General features: G+C 37.5%; 1 protein-coding gene across 3 annotated transcripts in view; it reads right to left on the bottom strand.

The window, feature by feature from the left end:
- Nucleotides 1-615: 615 nt before the first annotated feature.
- Nucleotides 616-19,522, bottom strand: part of PARG (poly(ADP-ribose) glycohydrolase) — a 59,479-nt gene continuing 40,572 nt past the window's right edge. For all 3 annotated transcript variants that reach the window (XM_030275838.4, XM_030275839.4, XM_041717012.2), the window contains 7 exons: nucleotides 19,038-19,113; nucleotides 16,791-16,938; nucleotides 11,705-11,783; nucleotides 10,802-10,910; nucleotides 8,105-8,210; nucleotides 4,801-4,929; nucleotides 616-4,042 (listed from right to left, as the gene is read on the bottom strand). In XM_030275838.4, coding sequence (XP_030131698.4) covers nucleotides 3,870-4,042; nucleotides 4,801-4,929; nucleotides 8,105-8,210; nucleotides 10,802-10,910; nucleotides 11,705-11,783; nucleotides 16,791-16,938; nucleotides 19,038-19,113 — 820 coding nt within the window. In that variant the 3' untranslated portion in view covers nucleotides 616-3,869. The remainder of the gene's footprint in view (nucleotides 4,043-4,800; nucleotides 4,930-8,104; nucleotides 8,211-10,801; nucleotides 10,911-11,704; nucleotides 11,784-16,790; nucleotides 16,939-19,037; nucleotides 19,114-19,522) is intronic.

The following is a 19,522-nucleotide window of genomic DNA, read 5'->3' as shown; positions in this document are numbered from 1 at the left end:
CACCATCTTGGCTTCCACTGCTGCTGGTCGATGGATCAAATCCTTTAGTATCAACACCGCAAACTTCATAAGCACAGCTACATATAAAACCTTAGGAGCAATCAAATTATGTTTTTATCTTAATTTCCTGTAATGCTAAAAAAAATTAATTCCTTAACATTTTGGGAAATGTTTGAAATGGTTTTATTTAGGAGGATCTCAGCCTCACTATTACAAACCATAAAAACCCTTATACAACACGTTAATTATTTATATTTTTTAGGGGGTTATTTGTCTTCATTTAGTGACATTTCCTTCATGAATGAATAATCCAACATCTACTTGCTTACCAAAAGCTTGGGAACATCAGAATATCTGCATATAGCCATACACACAGATGAAACCTCACACTTATACTGACAACCTTCCAATTTACAGTAGTTAGCTGTGTTTTACATTGCTATGCAGACAGAAGCAACTACCACAATACTGTACAGGAAGAATAAATTTCTCAGCTCTGTGTTATGTGTCAGTTTACTGCTAGAACTATCTGCAGTATCATGCCCTGTGCATTCAAATGTGCTGGAATTCTTCTGTCCTGCAAAGTATATTAAGTGACAAATTACACAACATGGCTTCAATCAGAATTTTTTAATTGTATTCCTACAAAATTATGTAAACATTAGCATACAGATCCAGAAAAATCAATACAATATAATGGTGCATAAACTGTAAGTTTAGAAGAATGTCAGGAACACTTCAACAGTTTATAAATTAATATATACAGTATTGGATACTCCTCATTGGATAAGGAAACATCAAAACTGAGCAATTTAGGTGTAGAGCTGTAGAACAGAAGTGCTCAGACACCAAACTTGACTATGAGGCAACATTGAAATCAACCTGACTGGCTGTTATTGTTTCATATTAAGCACTCAATTTAGCTGCTAAAAAGTATAAAACAAAAGTTTTGGTAGGAAGTTTATTTTTATTGGAAATAATAAAGCAAACATCCCTAAAATAATAAAAAATCCCAAACCTAGAATACTCCATCACCATTTCTGGAAGAGCAAACCTGAAGCTTTCTAGGCTGCACAAGGAGATCACTGGCATCTCCATTCCACACTACTTCCCCCAGAGCACCAAAGGCATCACCAGTTAAAGGAAACATTTCAGGGAGTTTGGAAATGGGGTGTGATGGGTGGGGGGAGAAAAAGATGTAGAGCACATATTGGGCTGACATGCAGCAATCTGGGCAGTTCAGCTCTTCACTGAATTAGAACATCATGGGAATGTAACACCACTGCTAATTATTTCTGGGCTATTTTGCTTAAAAAAAAAAAAAAAAAAACCCAAAACAGAAAGCAACAACAACAAAAGAATCTTCAGCCTGCCTGTGATCAAAATCATATTCAAAGCATTCTTATAATGTTGCCCTTTACAAGATCAGGACCACACCACAGAATCCAGGATATATCATTCTTTTTCAGAAAATACATGAAATGAAAAAGGAGTTATTTTCCTTTGTTCCTGTCCATACAAGCATAATTCACTAGAGAAAAAGGTACAGTAAACATATCCTAATGGATGATCTCAAGCAAAAGGCATTCTTTCCCATATTAGAAAATGCTCAGTATCACTGAAACTACAGATTGCATAAGAACACTAGGATCATCCTGGAAGCACTTGACACTGCAAGAACTCTTTTAACTGCATACCTATAATATGATCATCAGAGAACCTCTCCAAAGTTTAAATTTTCTGTTTCTAGACCTGAAGTCAAATTTCATTCCATCATATTCCATCCATACATTTTTCATGCCTGACCAATCACTTCTCACAATGACTACATTGCACTAAAGAAGAAGTATTTATATATAATAAAGGGGAGGGGATTTCTAGCCATCTAAAGCTTATTGTTGTATTTTTTCCAGTTGTTTAGGAACAAATTCTGTTCATCTCTTCTATATGAGATCCTGAGTAATAAGGTGAAAAAGGTTTGGCTGATAGCACCACTTTTCCATCACTTGTCATAATTCCCAGGGTGCATCTATCATTGGCAATGAATCTAGAAGCACCATCATACTTGAACCTAAATGCCCAAAAAAGAGCTAATAAAACACTTATTCCTATTGCCAGAATCTGAGCCAACACTGAAACACCAGGAGCAGGGGAGAAGATTTCTGCTAAATCTGAGGATGCAGGCTGCAAACACAGAAAAAAACCCCTGAAATTCTAGCAAAAATATTTTCCTCATAATGGATAGGGGTGGAGAAAACTACACCTGGTGGGAAGAATAGGAAGAAACCTCTATGTCCATCACTTCCCAAGTAACACACCTGCAAGCTGCCCACTTAGAATTAATGCCAAGGTACAGCCCCCTGAAGGTGTTTATAAATGACCCAGACTCTTTCCTGTTGCTTCCCCCAGAGCAGATCAAGCAGTGAGTGATTTATTCTACGTCAGACTGCCAACAGCTTCCAGCATTTAATTACCATGGTGTGTTTGAGGCTTGGAGAGTTTTATCTGACATAACTCAAAAGGATTCATTGATTAAGAAACTTAGGTCACTACACTTCCTGCTGCAGATTTTACTTGTATTGCTAACTCATAATAGCCACTATGACAGACAACAAAAATCCAACACAGAAGAGGTTAAACTTAGGAATCTGGGCTGAAACTTAAACTGGGCTTAAATATGAATAGACAAAAGTCTCACTGGATTTGCCCTGTACACAGACCTGAAAAAGTTTTATCACAGATGTATCTGCAGTTTTGTGTAAACTATTAATGTACTACAGCAACACTAATTTGGTATTCACAGATAGTAAAAGCACGGCTTTAAAATGTTTTGCCAACACTTCACTGTTATTCCCATGTCTAAAATGACACAGGCAGAAATCCCTAACAAGACCTCATGTTCTTATCTGTAGCCTGCAGACTTTCCTCCCACTGATATGTGATTTGTTTCCTCACTCACATATCCCATGGGGATCTGATACTCACATATATGCATACTGAAAGAAGGGAGAACTGATATGACAATATGAACACAACTAGCAGACCTTAACTCAAATATTGCCAGCAGCAGTGAACCTTGAGAAACTTGCAGTAGACTAACGTGTCTTAGACCTTGTTCAATGTGGTAACAGATAGCACCAACAAAATGCTATTGAAGAGTTTAATATGAAAATCTTTCCCTCTGCTTCCAGCTTTGGTCACATTTCTCATTTTCCCACTCTCGTTGTTCTTTCTCTACTTCTTTATGCTAACTCTTATGTCTAATTTGCAGTTGTGAAATGTATTCTTGGCTTCCCCAGAACATTTCAAATTCTAACCATTTATTTAAAAAATTAATTAGACCCAGGACATTTTAAGTCAAACAAATGAAAACTTTGGTAAGAACACCAATGCTACCTTGGCACTCTTAAGGATTATGACAATTTTCAGTACGAACATTCATTAAAATGCTTCTCTCTAACATCATCTGAGAAGTTACTTGGCTGTCTGTACTCCAGCTCTAAGCCTCCATGAAAAATCTATATAAGAGCTCTGAAAAATAAAGGCAAAGAAGTACAGGGAAATCAGAAGTTTTTTAGCAATCTTGAGTGAAATGTACATGTGTACTAAAATATTCTACTTAACAAGGTATAACGCAAACCAGACTTACCAAAGAATTTTTTCTGTACACACATGAACAAGGTTTTCATGTATCAAACTACCAAACAAATCTCATCTCTCAAAGGTATTTGTGGGGTTTTTGTTTGGGTGTTATACATAACTACCAATGCAGTCAATATAAGTTAAGCCAGCTCATTCATTATGTCCAGCAATTCACACAATATACCAGTGGGAGGAGATAAACATTATTCTGATCAAATACATTTATTTTAATCTTCAAAACACAACCCTTTTTCTTCATCCTCCTCCTCATCATCAGTAGAATGTGCATAGGACTCTAGGGTGTTGTATATGAAAGAGTACAGCTTGACATCTGGTCCTGAAGTAGAACAGTTTCTGCATTGTTCATTGTAGTATCTCAGCAACAGCCTATAAATGTCCCCTTCAAAAACCAAAAAGAAATCATTAAACACCATGTAAGAACATGCCATGTGAGCAATATATGATTGCAAAGGAAGGCTAGAAATGCACATGCACACTGAGACAGTGTCTAGGAACATCTCTAAATGAGCAGTGACAGAGGAGGCAGACGACTGTGTAATAGGAATGTCTGCACATTGTTCAGAACATAGGATGGCCTCTCTCAACTTCCTGCACAAGCTATCCTAACATTAAGCTTGCATACACATTACTTACAAATATATTTCCAATTACCTAGCTTTGTGCTTCTGGCCCAGAAACTAAGACACATAACAATTACAATAGGACAACGGATACACTGCTTTTCTTGTATTGCAACTGAATAACATGTCAGACCACATCTTGCAGGATCAAGACAGAACCACTAGAAGACAAACCTATATCAAGAATGCCTAAGCAGCTTTGGCCTTTTCAAAGCTTTTACTGAGTTATATCAAAAGCTTTTGCAAATCTTCTACCTACCACATGTATGTCTATGTTTCAAATTCTTCAGCAGAACTCCTAAGTGAATCAGAAAAGCACCTAGAAGTCTTCTAACTGATAAGCACTGTGCAGTAGATCCCGAATCAGAAGAGTTTCCCATTCTGGAAACAGGTACAAATAAACTGAGACTCATTTGCCTGTGTTCAGGACTTAGTGGCAAGAATTCATATTAGAAAATTTCTTCTTATAGAGATGGTTATGTCTCTTTTGTGCACACAAAGATTTCTTTTTGCTCACCAATGGTTTGGCCCTTCTCACAGAGAAAAGTATGCATGCTGTAAATGTCCCGCATCAGCTCCACATCTCCAAAGGTAAAATACACAATATCACGTCCAGCCTCAGCAGCTGCTAATATCTGAATTAAGGCTGAAACAACAAAAAAATTACACATGAACACAGGATAAAACAATGTGCTAAAGGGAAAAACATAGCTTAAGTTTACAGCAAACAACCATAGCATCCATTTCCATTGTAATGCTGCAAAGCACTACAAATAATGGGTATGTAAATATTACTTCAATGTTTTATATTAAATAAAGAATGCTGGGCACTGCAGGTCATGAGTGTGAAGCATTCTGCAAGAGCTGTTAGTGACACCCACCTTTACTTCAAGATAAACACTTTGCTAAAACTGAGAGGGGTTTATTCTGGTCCATGTGTGCCCCCAAGCAGCATGCAATCACTAATTAGGAATAAATGCCTGTGGGGGCATAAGGCAACAGAGCAGCCCCTTCCATCCTGGTATGAGCTGCCCAGACAGCCACAGACAGTGGGGTAAAAAGCATTCATGAGCACTCAGCAATTTCCATTTTGTGCCACCTGTAAGAAGGAATAGAGCCAATCCTTCCACTAGGTAAGCTATGCAAAGTGAAAGCTGACCCAACTTTTAGCTCCAAGAAAAGAACTATGGTTCTACAGCCTCTTCCTGCATGATTGAAGATGTCCATCATACCTACAACAGAAGTATGCAACAAGGAATACCATGGCTTATTCTGACCTGTGAGGGGTGATGTCAGCAATGCAATTCATGTCACTTAACTTCCAGCTTTCTGCCAAACTCATTGGCCTAAGCTGCATCCCAAGTTCTGCCAACAGCTAACATTACAATATAGACATTTGTTCCTCTATATGCAAAAGAAAGAAAAATATTTCCTAACTCGGAAACAGTTTTTTGAAAATTCACCTTTAGAAATCATCTGGATCAGGAGTGCTCCTGAACCAAGCTAACGACCTACTGCAACAGGAGAAGTAGCTCTGGTCCACTTCTCACCTTTCTGCAGCTCTCTGGTGCTCATCAGACATCACTGTGCCAATTTCATTCACCAAACTGGCAAAAAAGTTATAGATGAAGAATAAAAGCAAATTGTTTTCTGCTAGAACAGCAGCTGAATTGGCAGAATGAAAGGTTTGCTAAGAGTCAGAGCTGCGGCAAGGGAGGGCACCAGACCACAGAGGCAGGAACAACGAAGAGGGAGAAGAAACAATGACGGGGAGAAGAAAACCAAAACCCTTTTAGGCAGCACCAAACTTAGAAGAGTGCAGCTTTTTCACCAGCCAGCACTGTGAGGGTGCAGTGCCACAGAGGTGTGCAATCAATCACAGGTTCATTTCAGGGAACTACAACAGTCCTAACAACAGACCCCAGCAACTATTCCATCTGCGGCAGCCTGTCTTACTTCAGAGCCTGTTGGTGCAGCTCTGGTATTAATTCTTCCTTTTTCTACCCAGTAAGTAGAGTTAATTAAAATGTGATTAATATTATCTTTGCAAAGATTAATTTCAAATAAAACAGTGTACATAGTGCACTACCACCAGCTAGTGGAAGCTAAATAGAAAGCTGTTCAGAGCTCAGCTCAAGAATCTTTCACATTTTTAAATAGAGACTTATTAAAACACTGCATTCCTTAATAAAAAAAAAAAAGCTCCTCTTGTAAACCCATAGCCAAAATTATAAATTACAAGATTCACATGTGAAATTAATCTCAATCTGGGAATGATATTTTAATTAAACCACTGAACCAGCTGTGGATTTAGTAAAGCTTCAGTAGTTTAGCTTTTAAAGAGTCTAATTAACTAGCTTGCATAGGGGAACAAAACCTAATGAATCTTATTATTCATTCCAAACTGCAGTTTCACTTTACAAGATGTTAAAAATATCCTAGTGCTTATTTTGAATTGCTATAGATCTTAAGAAATAGGGATCAAAATTTCTGTCAAGAATCAAACTTCACAACCTTCTGGACATCAATGATATACAACACCATGGAAAATTTCCATGCTACTGGTACAGAAAGAAGCATCACAGGAAGAGCAACAGAGCCTATGGTACTGGAGTCTGAAGGGATCTGAGCTCTCTTGGCCCTTGCACCCAGCTGATGTGATCCCACTTCTGGACTTGCACCTGAAGCAATGGCTGTACTGACATTCTTTCTTCTACTTTAAGAAAACATACATGGGATATTCCAGTTCAGATCCAAGATCGTATGCAAATTGAAGTATTTGTTAAACCTTCCTAATATAAATCAAGTATGCTCAGATCCTACAGTAAATATCAGTCCTGATATTGGTAAGATATGCATTTGGCAGCCAATTTTATCTAATGGAAATCAGAAAACAACGGCCAGGAACTCAATGAGAATTGAGAAAAAATTAGATGCTTTATAAATTAAGTACATTAAGAAAGAAACGAAGCTAGTAGCCTGATGACTGTCTCACTGTAGCTACCTAAAGTTGTTCTGAAAAGCAAATTTGAAATACTCTTCAAATGCTTGGAAACAACAAAGACATGTAAATTTCTATTTAGAATTATATGAACCAGGATATGAATTTATATGTCAGGATCCATCAGTTCTTGAATTGATGGAAAAGGTCTTAAATGAATGTAGGCATGTGATATCTGCTGCATTACAAATACTCTAATTAAATATAAAAGAACATGAGAAAGTGAGTGATATAGCAGGCAAGTCAGGAAAGAAAGCAGCATGACTGAGTGACTGGAAACCTCTCTGGCATACAGCAATATATTAAGGAGTAAAACAAAACATTAACCATTGCCAGCAAATTTGCGAAGCCTTGCAAATTACCAGGTACTTTAAACAGCTTTGCAGAGACATGAATTTCAGGCAGAATCTAAAAAGACTGCTCCAGGAAGGTCAACAGATTTATATGACTGACAACTGCAATGAACATGCTCTTGTGTGAACTAAATCTGCACATTTGTGATTTGGAAGGTTTCAGTGCTACAAGTCCTTGCTAACCCAGCATTTCACCATCATGTGCTTGCCCCAAACTTAAAACTGAAAATAGCATAAAAGTCTACAGCACAAAGAATAGAGTGGAATGTTCTTTTATTGTTTAAGGTTACATTACTCAAGGCCTAAAGATCAGCATTAATGTACCAATTCTGTAGAATGCCATTTCTTGGCAAAGATGTATTAATTAGAACAAAAGCAAAAAATGTACTTGAACAGAAACATATGGCCCAGGATCAAAATGTAACTGATCTGATTAATCTGAACATTAATTAATTGCTATGATTTACCTTTTAATCGTGAGTCCCCTCCAAAGGCACCACATCCCCAGTTTCCTGTGGCTATTGCAGAGAGATGTTGAGGTGGAACATTGGGTCGAGAGAAGCCACAGTAGGCCTGCATGCACACAAGAGTCAGAGATGGATTTAAGAGGCAGCCTGGTACAATACTTTCAAACAATAAAATGATAACAAAAATCAGCATTGTCTTCTAGCAATACCAAATTCAAACTACTTCAATACACCATTAGTTTTCCTTTAAATTAAACATCAATTAAAAAAAATTAAGGGAGGAAGACTTTTGCCTTATTTGGACCCAAGTTAAAAATTAAGATATAAGTCCCGAGTCCCAGGCATTTCATCACAGCTACAGGAAGGTTTTTCAGGATAGCCTGAGCAGAAAATTAACTCAAGACTTAAAATTTTCCTTAAATACCAATCAGTCCTCATAAAAAAACATCAGCCAAACCAACACACCTTCTAAATGTTGCAGTGATTTACCATAATTTATTTGAACAATTCAAACCAAATCAATACATTGAAAATTGTAGGCAGATCACAAGTTCACTGATTTAGGTAATTAGAATTTTGTACTAAGATATCAGTGAGATTTACAAATGTACTTAAATGTCTTTTTTAGGGCTAATTTCATTACCAACCATGAAGAAACAAGCTGATGAATGTTACTTTAGTCAAGATGCTATGGTTTCACAACTAATTTAAATTAGTCCTTCAGCACTGTACATCATTTCAAGAGGGTGCACTGCCTTTCCAGCTGAGTATTAGGGTGGTGTGTTCCTATGTTTGAATTTATTTAAAATACATCCTATAATATTCTATACCGTCCTGTACTGCAGAAAGCAGGAGGCTTTAACAATAGTAGCATTGAGCTCTCATTTTCAACACCCAAGCTCACTGTATCTGTAAATGCAGAAACACACTAAGGAGACTCATCAGCACGTTTTGATCCCACAAATTGGCACACTAGCAGAGTGCAACTGAATTAGCATTTTTGTACTCCACTGCCACTGCTGGAACAGGCCACACACCTCTCACTACCTATGCCTTATACTGGCCATGCAAGGCCCTAATTCTGGCCCATTAACCTTATTAACTTAGGAAAATCTGCTTTGTGAACTGGAGACTGATTCCAGACACAGCATGTCAGCAGATAAAATTTGTGCATGGGATAACAGCAAAGGCCTTGAAAAGCTAAGGTCCTATAACCATAAACAGTTCACTGATGGCAATTACTAGTCCCTGTAAAGTACAACCTTAAAAGCTGGGAAAGACTGCTTTAGCTTCAACAAAAGAGCACCAGCAAAACAAGAAGAAAAACAAGTGACAGGAAAACCTTGGCTATGCAGATGATAAAGCACCTGCTACAGCTTGGGAAAGTAACCCTACGTTCCCAAATATGGCATTTGGGAATCCGTGGCAGACACCAAAGACTGGCAAACATCTCAAGTATCTTACTTAAGGAGAAGATGCCAAATTAGGGATAGCAGAGGAGAGAAAAAATTATGTCCACCACAATTCCAGCTTCCCCTGTCAAAGAGCTCTTCAGCCTGGGAACTTTGATGTGTGAGATTATCAAGGACCACAGTCACTGCAAAGTGCAGTTTTTACACACACAGCTGACTCAGGGCAGGGTCAAGGACTGAAAACTTTGAATAAATGATGAAAATTATTAATAATGTGCAATAATTATTAGTAGGAAGCATGTTAGTTTTGAATGTCAGACCATAAGCTTTGTTTAAAGGATTAACACTGGCCTGTATTATCAATCTTCTTGAAGACTGTAAGCTCTGACTAGCATGTATACACACATACATAGTCACAACAGCCCTTACAGCTGTTGTAAAAACAAAGGGGATTTACGAACAGCTAGATCTGATCTCAAGAAAACATCAATACAGGAAAAGGTAAACTCCCAGGCAATATGTCAATACTTCAAGAACAAAGAAGAAAGGTGGAAGAAAAGCAAGTGGCACCTTATTTATGAACTGCCCCATGTTAAAACATGAGGCATCTCCTTTTCCACCTTGACTGCACAGCTGAGTAGGATTCAACAGCACAGAATTTAGACTCATCATTTAGAATTACAGAATAGCTTGAGTTGGAAGGAACCTTAAAGATTACCTTATTCCAGCCTGCCTGCCATGGGCTGGGATGCCATTCACTAGTTCAGCTTGTTCAGGGCCCCATCCAACTTGTGACTGAACTCTACCAGGGATGGGGCATCCAGAGCTTCCCTTGGCAACTTGTTCCAGTACCTCACCACCTTCACAGTAAGGAATTTCTTCCTAATACCTAATTTAAACCTGTCCTCTGTCAGTTTAAAATCACTGGCCCTTGCACTGTCACTATCTACCCACATTAAAAGCCCTTCCCTGAAGCCTTCTCCTCTCCACAATGAACAACCTCAACTCTCAGCCCATCATTTGGAAGCAGGACAGGGAAGAATTAACAAAATGTATGTCCAAGTTTCATTTATATTTTTGAAAGTTATATAAAATACATGTTTGAATAGCACATCAACAGACAAGAAATACATTTGACAATCTTTTGCTTTAACATTGGACAGCAAATCCCTGTCATATGAAATACAAATAAGCAAGAACTTCCTTAGATGAAGACAATAACATAAAAGTGTTTGAAAAGGCTCTATAAATATTAGACTGCAGGCTGTTGTAAGAAGTTACTGGCCTTGTTGAGCTCTCTCCTAATTTTCTCTGGACCAAATTGATCAAGGAAACGTCTGAAGTGAAATGCATCTATAGCAACAATTTCAGTGTAGCGTCGTTGCCACTCATCCCTAAAATTGGAGGAGGAGAAAAGTAGACAACATTAGTTGTTTAATATCAGCCATATAACTTCGATTCAAAATGAGCAATTCCTTTCAGAGCTTCTCTGTTAGAAGCAGCTGAAGAAGTGAACTCAACAGACAATGGAATACTTTTTCTTTGTGAGCTGGGAATGAAAGCAGCATCAGAAATGAGACAGACCTCCTCATAAATTTAGAAATACCCTGGCTAGACTTTGAGCATGAACGTGAAACAAATCTAATTAGACAACATTATTTATCAAGTATGTAAGAACATTGCAAGGTCAGTGTTTCTCTGTCTTCCTCCAACATCTAAATGAGAGTACACTCTGTATGTTTCTATACCAAATGAGTAATTTTCTGTATATACTCTAATGACATTGCTGGAGAAATAAATTAAAGAGCTCAGAGCTTTCTACTCAGATTCACGGTATTGATTCTTATTTTGCCACACATCAACTGCACTGTGGCATCTGAGGTATCAAACTTCTTGTGACATTGCAAACCATAGTTCAGTCAGTCTCTTAACAAAAATGTGCATTAAATACATATATCTCTAAACTCTAAAACATGTTGGTCTAAGAACTGACATAAGTGCAGTTACCACTTATTACCATTGGTATGGCATTACCAATATGACATAACTTAATTAGCTTGTTGGCTCTGCTGAAGAGAGCAACATCAAGCAAATACCCTATTAAGGCAAATGCTAAGAAACACTTAAAAGTTTTCAAATTTCTAACATTATTTCTTCTTTCACTTAAAATACTTATGTGGAACTTTACCTAGGGGTCTTATCTTCATGGCTCCTTGCCCAGCGGTAAGTCTCTGCATAGCCTGTGTACTCACTGTACTGCTCAGTACCTGAAACAAATTATTTTCCAGATTACATATAAAATATGTACATTTTTTTCACTTGGCAAATCTTTGATACGAATCACTGCTTCTCCAAGTGAACACACAGCTCTCAGAGCAATGGGAAACAGAATTTGTATTTGCACCACAAATTCAAGATTTCCTTGTAAAGCTCCCTTCCCACAGGTGATGAGCAGCACCCACCACAGAACACTGAGTGCACATCTACATATGCTGCCCAGTATACAGAGAGAAGTGCTCAGCACCAACAAACTACCTCTGTACAAGCACAAAGACCCAAAAAACCACAGTCTGGAACATACTTGGCTGATCTTGAGAGGGTCCAAAAGGGTATCTTGGCAAGCATTAAAGGCTGTCAGAAAGCAGCTCCTTAAGGCCACCAGTAATTTTAGCTACTGTGTTCTGCTATACCAAATCCTTTTCAAAGGTTTATCAAGACAAAGAAAAGACAAAGAAAGATTGAATTTTAACTGAGAACAAGGATCATAATCTTTCTAAAAGGCTGCCTTCCCCCTAATTTTATAGAGCTTCAAGACCTGCTTCAAAACCTGGGGATTGCACAAATGCTTCCAAGAAATACTCCTGAAGTAATGCCACAGCAAAATCACACCTTTTCTCCATTCTGAGCTCACAATAGCTGAGTTTCAGAAGCAATCACAGAATCACAGAATGGGTTGCAAGGGACCACCAAGGATCATGAGTCCAACTCTTCAGTGAACTCACAACCTTGGTGTTATCAGCATCATGCCCTGACCAGCTGAGCTGACTTGTTTGGAGGTTCATGCAGGTATAATTTGGCACAATTATAAACAGTAAGAGTAAGAAGAAAACTGTTAAGGAATCCCTTAATTTCTGATACCAGCTATGCCTATAAATAGAACAGAGAGAAGCAGGTTTTAAAGAATTGCAACTTGACAGCACGAAACATCTGATTGCACAGATCAGCAATACCCTGAGAATACAAATGTTTTTAAATTTAATCTGAGCTTTCCAATCTCTTAATAAAAATGCAATGGAAGTTAAACAGTCAAAAATATAAAACTATTAACTTTAAACCTCATTGACAAGGAAATTTGAATGTTTACCTCCAGTAGTCTCAAGCATAGGAAACAAGCTGTTAAAAACTGTTGACAATGATGCATATACGTCAAGATATTTTCCCCATTTACCCATATTAATTTTAACTGACAAGACTTATCAATGCTCATTTAATTCATCTGCCCTGTTACCCATTTATTATTTATTTAGTCTAGAAGATTAATCATTCTGAAGGCACACAAATCTCACTTAAGGCTATTTTGAAAAGCTGCTATGCAAAATGAGTGGGATGGTAAGAGATTCCTCACTGAGTTCACTTCCTGATAAAAAAATCATCTGAAAAATGTGGATAACAAAATATGCCTATGTATTCACACACATGCATGCCGTCAGACAAAGGACAACCACAAGCAGCTTCCATATTCTGAAATCAGTCTTCTAATTGAATTGCAGGCTATCAGTCTTCACTAAGACTCTTCCTGACATGAATAAAATTCAGTTCTCTTGATAGGCTTGGTGAAAGTCTGTAAGCACTGAGTAAGAAAAGACAGATAAGGGAAGTATATGACTTTTTTGAGAGCTCTCTTTAGAGGACATTTTTAGAGCATTTCAATTTTTAGAGGAAGTATTTCCTTTGGTGTCTAAGATGGGGAAAGAAAACTCTAGGTCATCGAGATATTGTACCAGGATAGATTAAATGATAAAGTATTAGGCTGGCTTTTTCAAGGTTCATTGTATTCATTAATTTTTATGGAAGTGTAGTGCCTGATGACAAAAGCACCAGGAAGCAAACAAACAAGCAAATACACACATATCTATTAAAATAAAATCAATGCTGCAAAAACTCAAGGAAATCACACAGACTCTAAAGTCATGTCCAAGAAACCTGAAGTTAATGAAAATCAATGAATTTTCATAAGTGAAGCTCTGGAAATTTGTCAGACAAAAATGATTATTCAACTGGCAATACTGTATCCTGTGACCTACTGGGATACAAACTTCTGTCGCTGGGAGAACAGAAGCAGTATGGGATAAACTAGATATGTTAATGTTTTTGGTGAATCTTTTTTCTTCCCATTAAAAAAAATAAAGAGGTAAAAAAAGGCAAACCACAAATGAAGTTTCACCAGAATTTTAAAAACAAGCTACAAAACCTAGAAAAGCCTAAAGACAAAACAATGTATAAATAAGTACCATTCAAAAATCTATCCTTTGTGAGACTTATAAAAGTTACAGCATCAGACAAAAAGTGAAATTGCCAGCCAAGTGTCAGTGTTTATGGGACCTCACCAATTTAGACAGATTTGCAATTATTACTAAAAATAAATATACCTTTCTCAGACTCCATAGTCTAGCTTTACATTTGCATATGATCTGTACAGCATTACAATCCCTTATAATAATTATAAGGGATTGAGAAAAATCTCACCATAGTGCTCCTCTAGTATTTCTAATGAGCTAGAAATTATACCCCTGAAGAGGCAGGATCACTAGCACTAAATAAAAGGTAGATGTGAAAATTGCAAGAGTTTAGTTTTGTAGTCACCAACATAAAGGCATATTTAGTGCCATAAGTGAGAGGAAGGTCCTTCTTTCCCTTTCACTCAGTTCTTCCAATTCTTATCTTGTATCTTTGGCTCTCCCAACACTAGTACAATCAGCCTGCTAAATCCAGCTGAAACCAATTTTCCTCTCTCAGTAAATTTTGAGCCAAACCAATTATCTCATCTCATCTCATTTGCTGCCTGGCTAATGTGGTCAGAATTCTCCAAAACTGCCCTGCTAGATGTAGTCCCAACTGGTCATTGACAGATCTGTAGATTTAAAGCAAACAAGGAACACAGTTTCATCTGCTCTTAACACTGCCTGAGGATGTGTGAGCTCAAACAGGAGGGGAAAAAAAGAAAGAATCTGAATGAAAACCACTCACACTTATTAACAGCTCTACCAGAAATGCAGCTGTAGGAATCTCTGGTGTTGCTGCTGACATGTCTGTAGGTAGATGTCTGTGCTGAAGAACTTGACTGTTTGCATGACCAGTTTCATAGTCATTACAGCAGTGATCTTAACCAGATACCATAAAATCACAACAAATTTAATTTATCTCCCAATTTCTTGGGCTCCTCTGCAAATTTAAGCTACACAGCTTAGAAGCTACCCATTAGGCTGCGGAGTCAAGATGCATCACAAAGAATGTAATTTATCAAGAGGATCATGACACAGAAGAGACTTGGCTATGAACCAAGGTGGAAAAGCTCCAGGGATTAAATAAAAATGATGGAATGGATATTGCCATTAGAGAACTCCATAACCCAAATACTAATTGCAAAACACTGGAAGATAAAATATTAAAAAAAGATAAAATGTTGCAGCGAAAAAACATTCTCACCTTTACTTGTCCATGCCAAATCACCATTTTTGTTTGGAGGGGAATGGAAGGTCTTTCAAAACACTAATTTAGTGTTTCCCCCTAATCAGTTATTACCCAGACTGATAGCTGTGCTCTGTTTTTACCCTTCCCAAAAAAGTCTCTCCCAGAGGACAGTGCTTAAAATATGTTAATGTAGTATCACATCCAAAATACAGAACAGAAGTCTCTGATGGCCAAGACTCATCTTTTAAAAATGTAATCACAAAAGCCAATTTATCAAAATCTTTTCACAGAAAAGGCATTAATTCTGGCAGAGTAGAAAAACAAAATAAAACACTGTCTTAAATAGATTGCCAAGCTAAGACTGAAAACAAAAGATACTCTGCCCAGTACAATCAGTAGCTAAGGACAGCCTAAGACCTGCAAGATTTAAGCTCAAATTTCTACTGTGTTTGCATGTGAGAGGAAGAAGTGCTATTGATGGATTTTTCCAAGAAATGTGTTCTAGTACCTACAAAACTCTTGACATTTGAGACAGCTCAGGTCACTAAACCCAGTATTTTTTATTTTTGCTACAGTAGACTGAAAAATATAAACATAGTGTATTATAATATTTACCTAGAGGATCTCTCTGGGTAAATATTATAATATAGTTGCTTTAGTGTAAATACCCACTTTATATATCTTTATAATTGCTCTTTAGTGTAAATAAAGTAGTATGATAGCATAATTTTATTTCTTCAGTCATTAAAAATGCTTATGCATGTATAGAACTGAGATATGCAGCATGAGCTGGGCTGCTCCAGTTCTTAACAGTGACATTTGGTTTTTGATGCTGTTTTAATCCAGTGGATAATAAAACAATCCAAGCTCTATGACAGAGTGAGAAGCAAAAGAAAAAACCCTTTCAGCTAAGCTCTGGACAGACAGGACATCTCCACAACCCCTCAGCAACATACTGCAGAAGCAGGTTATTTTTGATATAATTAGGAACCCATACCTAACCTACAAGTAATATAAACACATACATGAAACTTACAAGATCAAAATCCTTCAGAAACAGTTCCTAGCTTTCTACCCTTTCCTAATGGATGCAGATTTTCTACTCTTCATCTTCCTCCCCTTTTAAGGTAATCAGAAGGTAGTTCTTCTTAAGACTGTTCAATCCCACTAATCACATCAAATATAAGAAATTCAGGAGAGGAATAAAACACCCACATCCTTTAAAATGAGAGAAGCAATTATCAGCTACTAGTTGGAAATTATGGCTGTTATCTATATGGCCCATCAGCATTTTTTAGCTAAAGACACCAAGTCCTCAAACACATTTACAGAGGACAAAGTAAGTTCTTCTGCTTGCTGTCACTTATGTTTCGTTTCTCCTTTCACAAAGCATCTATGGAACAGCATCCCTTTAGGTTTTAGCTGGGATGAAGTAAGAGGCTCTTTGTCAAATGAGTATCAACATTTTCCCCCTTTATTTTTAAAATCCTTACAGCATTTAAACATACTAAACTTCAACTTGAAATATATTTTGTATATATAAAACCAGAATTTGATATGAAACATTTTCTGCAAAGACTAACCTGTGATGATAAGACATTCATTGTGATCCAAGACTTCAGTGATGAGCCTTGATACAATCAGTTCTGGATTGATTAAAAACCGAATTTCTTCTTGTACTAGTCCTGCCCCGGTCACACCACCTCCAACAAAACGGTTTGCAAAATCAACCTACCAAAAATACATTCAGGAGGATTATGATAGGATAAGTTAAAAAAAAAAAACAAACCTTTCATTACCAAAGTAAATAAAATCCTGTACAAATTTCAATTATTGTGTTGAAATCTGCTGCTATTACTTAAAACTACAAGCAGAGAGACTGATTACACAGCAAAAGAAATTTTGCATCTCAAACACATCAAATCCAAGTTGTGTGGGTTTCCCTTGAAGAGGCACATATTTCAGAATAAAACACATTTCAGTAAATGTGAAAGATGAAAACAGCATTCATTTTAGGGACATTGAAAAATCATTAGTTTGTCCTTTGGAAAGCATAGAAGTATCTTTAGATTAGCACTGCCCCTGTAACTGTTCTATACCCAAAAAACCCTCTAATGAATTCTTCTTGAAATATACTAACAATCTCTTATGAACTGCAATTGAAATGCACTTGAACAAGGCAACTAATTTTGACTCTAAAGGTTTCTGCTTGAAAAAGAGAAGATCTGGACTATTTTTTGCTGCAATAGTACTTTTGCAAATTACATTTTCATACAGACAACAGTTTTAAAAGGAGTTTGTTTATTCAATAAAGCAATTATTATTCACTCAAATTAACTGCCGATATAAATTTATAATTTTAAAAAGTTAGTTCATCTTCCAAATACTGTTAGCTTCTTACTGGTTTTCAGTTAGGTAGCTGATGAGAGCACAGGTACAGGAGAGGGACAGAAGTTGCTGGGGTGACATGAACACCTGTGTAGATTACAAACTGACCCAGGAGGCAGAGTCCAAAGCACACCAAGATCCAGCCACTACAGCAGCATATGTTCCTCTAGTCTATCCTGGAAATACCAGCACATTCCAGTTGTTCAAGATTTGCTAAACTTGACTATGATAAAAGAAGCTACATGAAAACCACTGAGATGTACAGCGTGCCAGAGCACTGTAACTGTGCTGAGCAGCCTCCCCTGGGGCCCAGCCTTGTTGTCCCACACAAGCATCCACCCTGTCCTGGAGCTCACCTGGGACACATCACCTGTGGGCCCAGGCCCAGCCCTGCTGGTGCCCACATGCTCACCAGACATCCCACACAGTCCTGGTGCCCTGACTCACCACCCTGCCTTTGTCTGATGGCCACCAGCCAGTGCAGGGGCTGTGATTGTCACCATCCCTGCCCACTGAGGCTGAGTGGATTCCTGCACTGTCCTGCCTCCCTGCTGGAGTGACTGCTCCTCATCTGAGCAGAGGTAGTTTGTTTGATAAGATTTGAAATAGCCAAGAGGAAAAATATCACATCCTAGGCAATGCTCCCTTATAAAGAGTACAACACTAGAAAAATGGTCATTATTGAGCAATTGTTGAGTTCTTCATAATTTCAGCACACATTTGAGTGCTCCAGTTTCATAAAGTTATAAGACATTTTAAATTCTGAGCAAAAAAGCATTGAAGAAAAAAATTCTCCATGTCTCATTTCTCCTCTTCCAATGCAGTACTTGTCCCTGGTTAAAACAGTTCTAATTTTTCCTTTTTTTTGTAAAAGAATTCTACAAGGCAGACTTTTTTCTTTTAAAGAAAAGCAGAAAGCAAACAACTGGTCTGACAACTCAAATGTGTTCCTTCCTCTATCATATCTACAGACAGGACATCCTCCTTATGAATTTCTTTTGCTGACTGCCTCCCAGACTAAAACACTGGTGCTGGCAGCAGCAAGAAAGTCTCTTGGATCACTGACCTGGTCACTGTCTGGGGCACAAGAATAATTTTTTTTTAAATAAACTGAAACCCTTGACAAGTCATCAAGATTGCAGCCTGAACCTTTTGTCCTGTCAATCTTTGATCCTGGCTTGAACCAGAAGACCTGAAGCTGTCCAAGACTTGTGATTTTCTGTCAGCCCTTTCTGTAACAGGTACCTGTGCTACTTAGATGAGCTGAGGAACATTGACAGTACTAAGACTGCCCATGGAATTAACTGATAGGTTTTTTTTTATGCTGCATAACATCTTGTCATTTAAGTCAGTTGAGGATAAACAAGTAACTTTGTTAAGCTGGCAGACCATGAAAGTACAACAAAAACATGAAATTCACATGAACTGTTATATGCACTTACCTGTAGCATACCTTGCCCATTGTTTTCGATGGTGCCTTCATAGGTGACATGCAATCTAGATAGTTTTTTCTGAGATCTACCATTGAGGAAAAATATAGCACAGAAGTGATCATTTAAGAACCCCCACAAAAAAACATTCATTTTAAAACAAAATTCACCCAAACCTCAACTGCTTAACTGCTTACACACCTTAAACATAAGGTGGTTTAAAAAAAAAATAAAAACAAACAAACAAACCCCCTGATTGATTAAAAAAAGGTTTGCCTAGCAGAAACAATGTAGAAAAGTTTAACATAGTCATTTGTTCAATTTTTCCACCTTTTACCATAAAATCCCACATCTGAAGTTCTAAGTTTTTCTTGTTCCCCAGCAATGAAGCTGCAATACTTGCGCTCATGCTGATCATCACCCATAGTTCATTACTTGTCATTTCTTAAATCAAGAAATGATTGGTAATATAATCCCTCCCCCAAGCAACAGCATCA

Source organism: Taeniopygia guttata, chromosome 6 (assembly GCF_048771995.1).
Source record: "Taeniopygia guttata chromosome 6, bTaeGut7.mat, whole genome shotgun sequence".
In the NCBI taxonomy this organism is placed as follows: domain Eukaryota; kingdom Metazoa; phylum Chordata; class Aves; order Passeriformes; family Estrildidae; genus Taeniopygia; species Taeniopygia guttata.
This window is presented reverse-complemented; position numbering and strand designations above follow the sequence as displayed.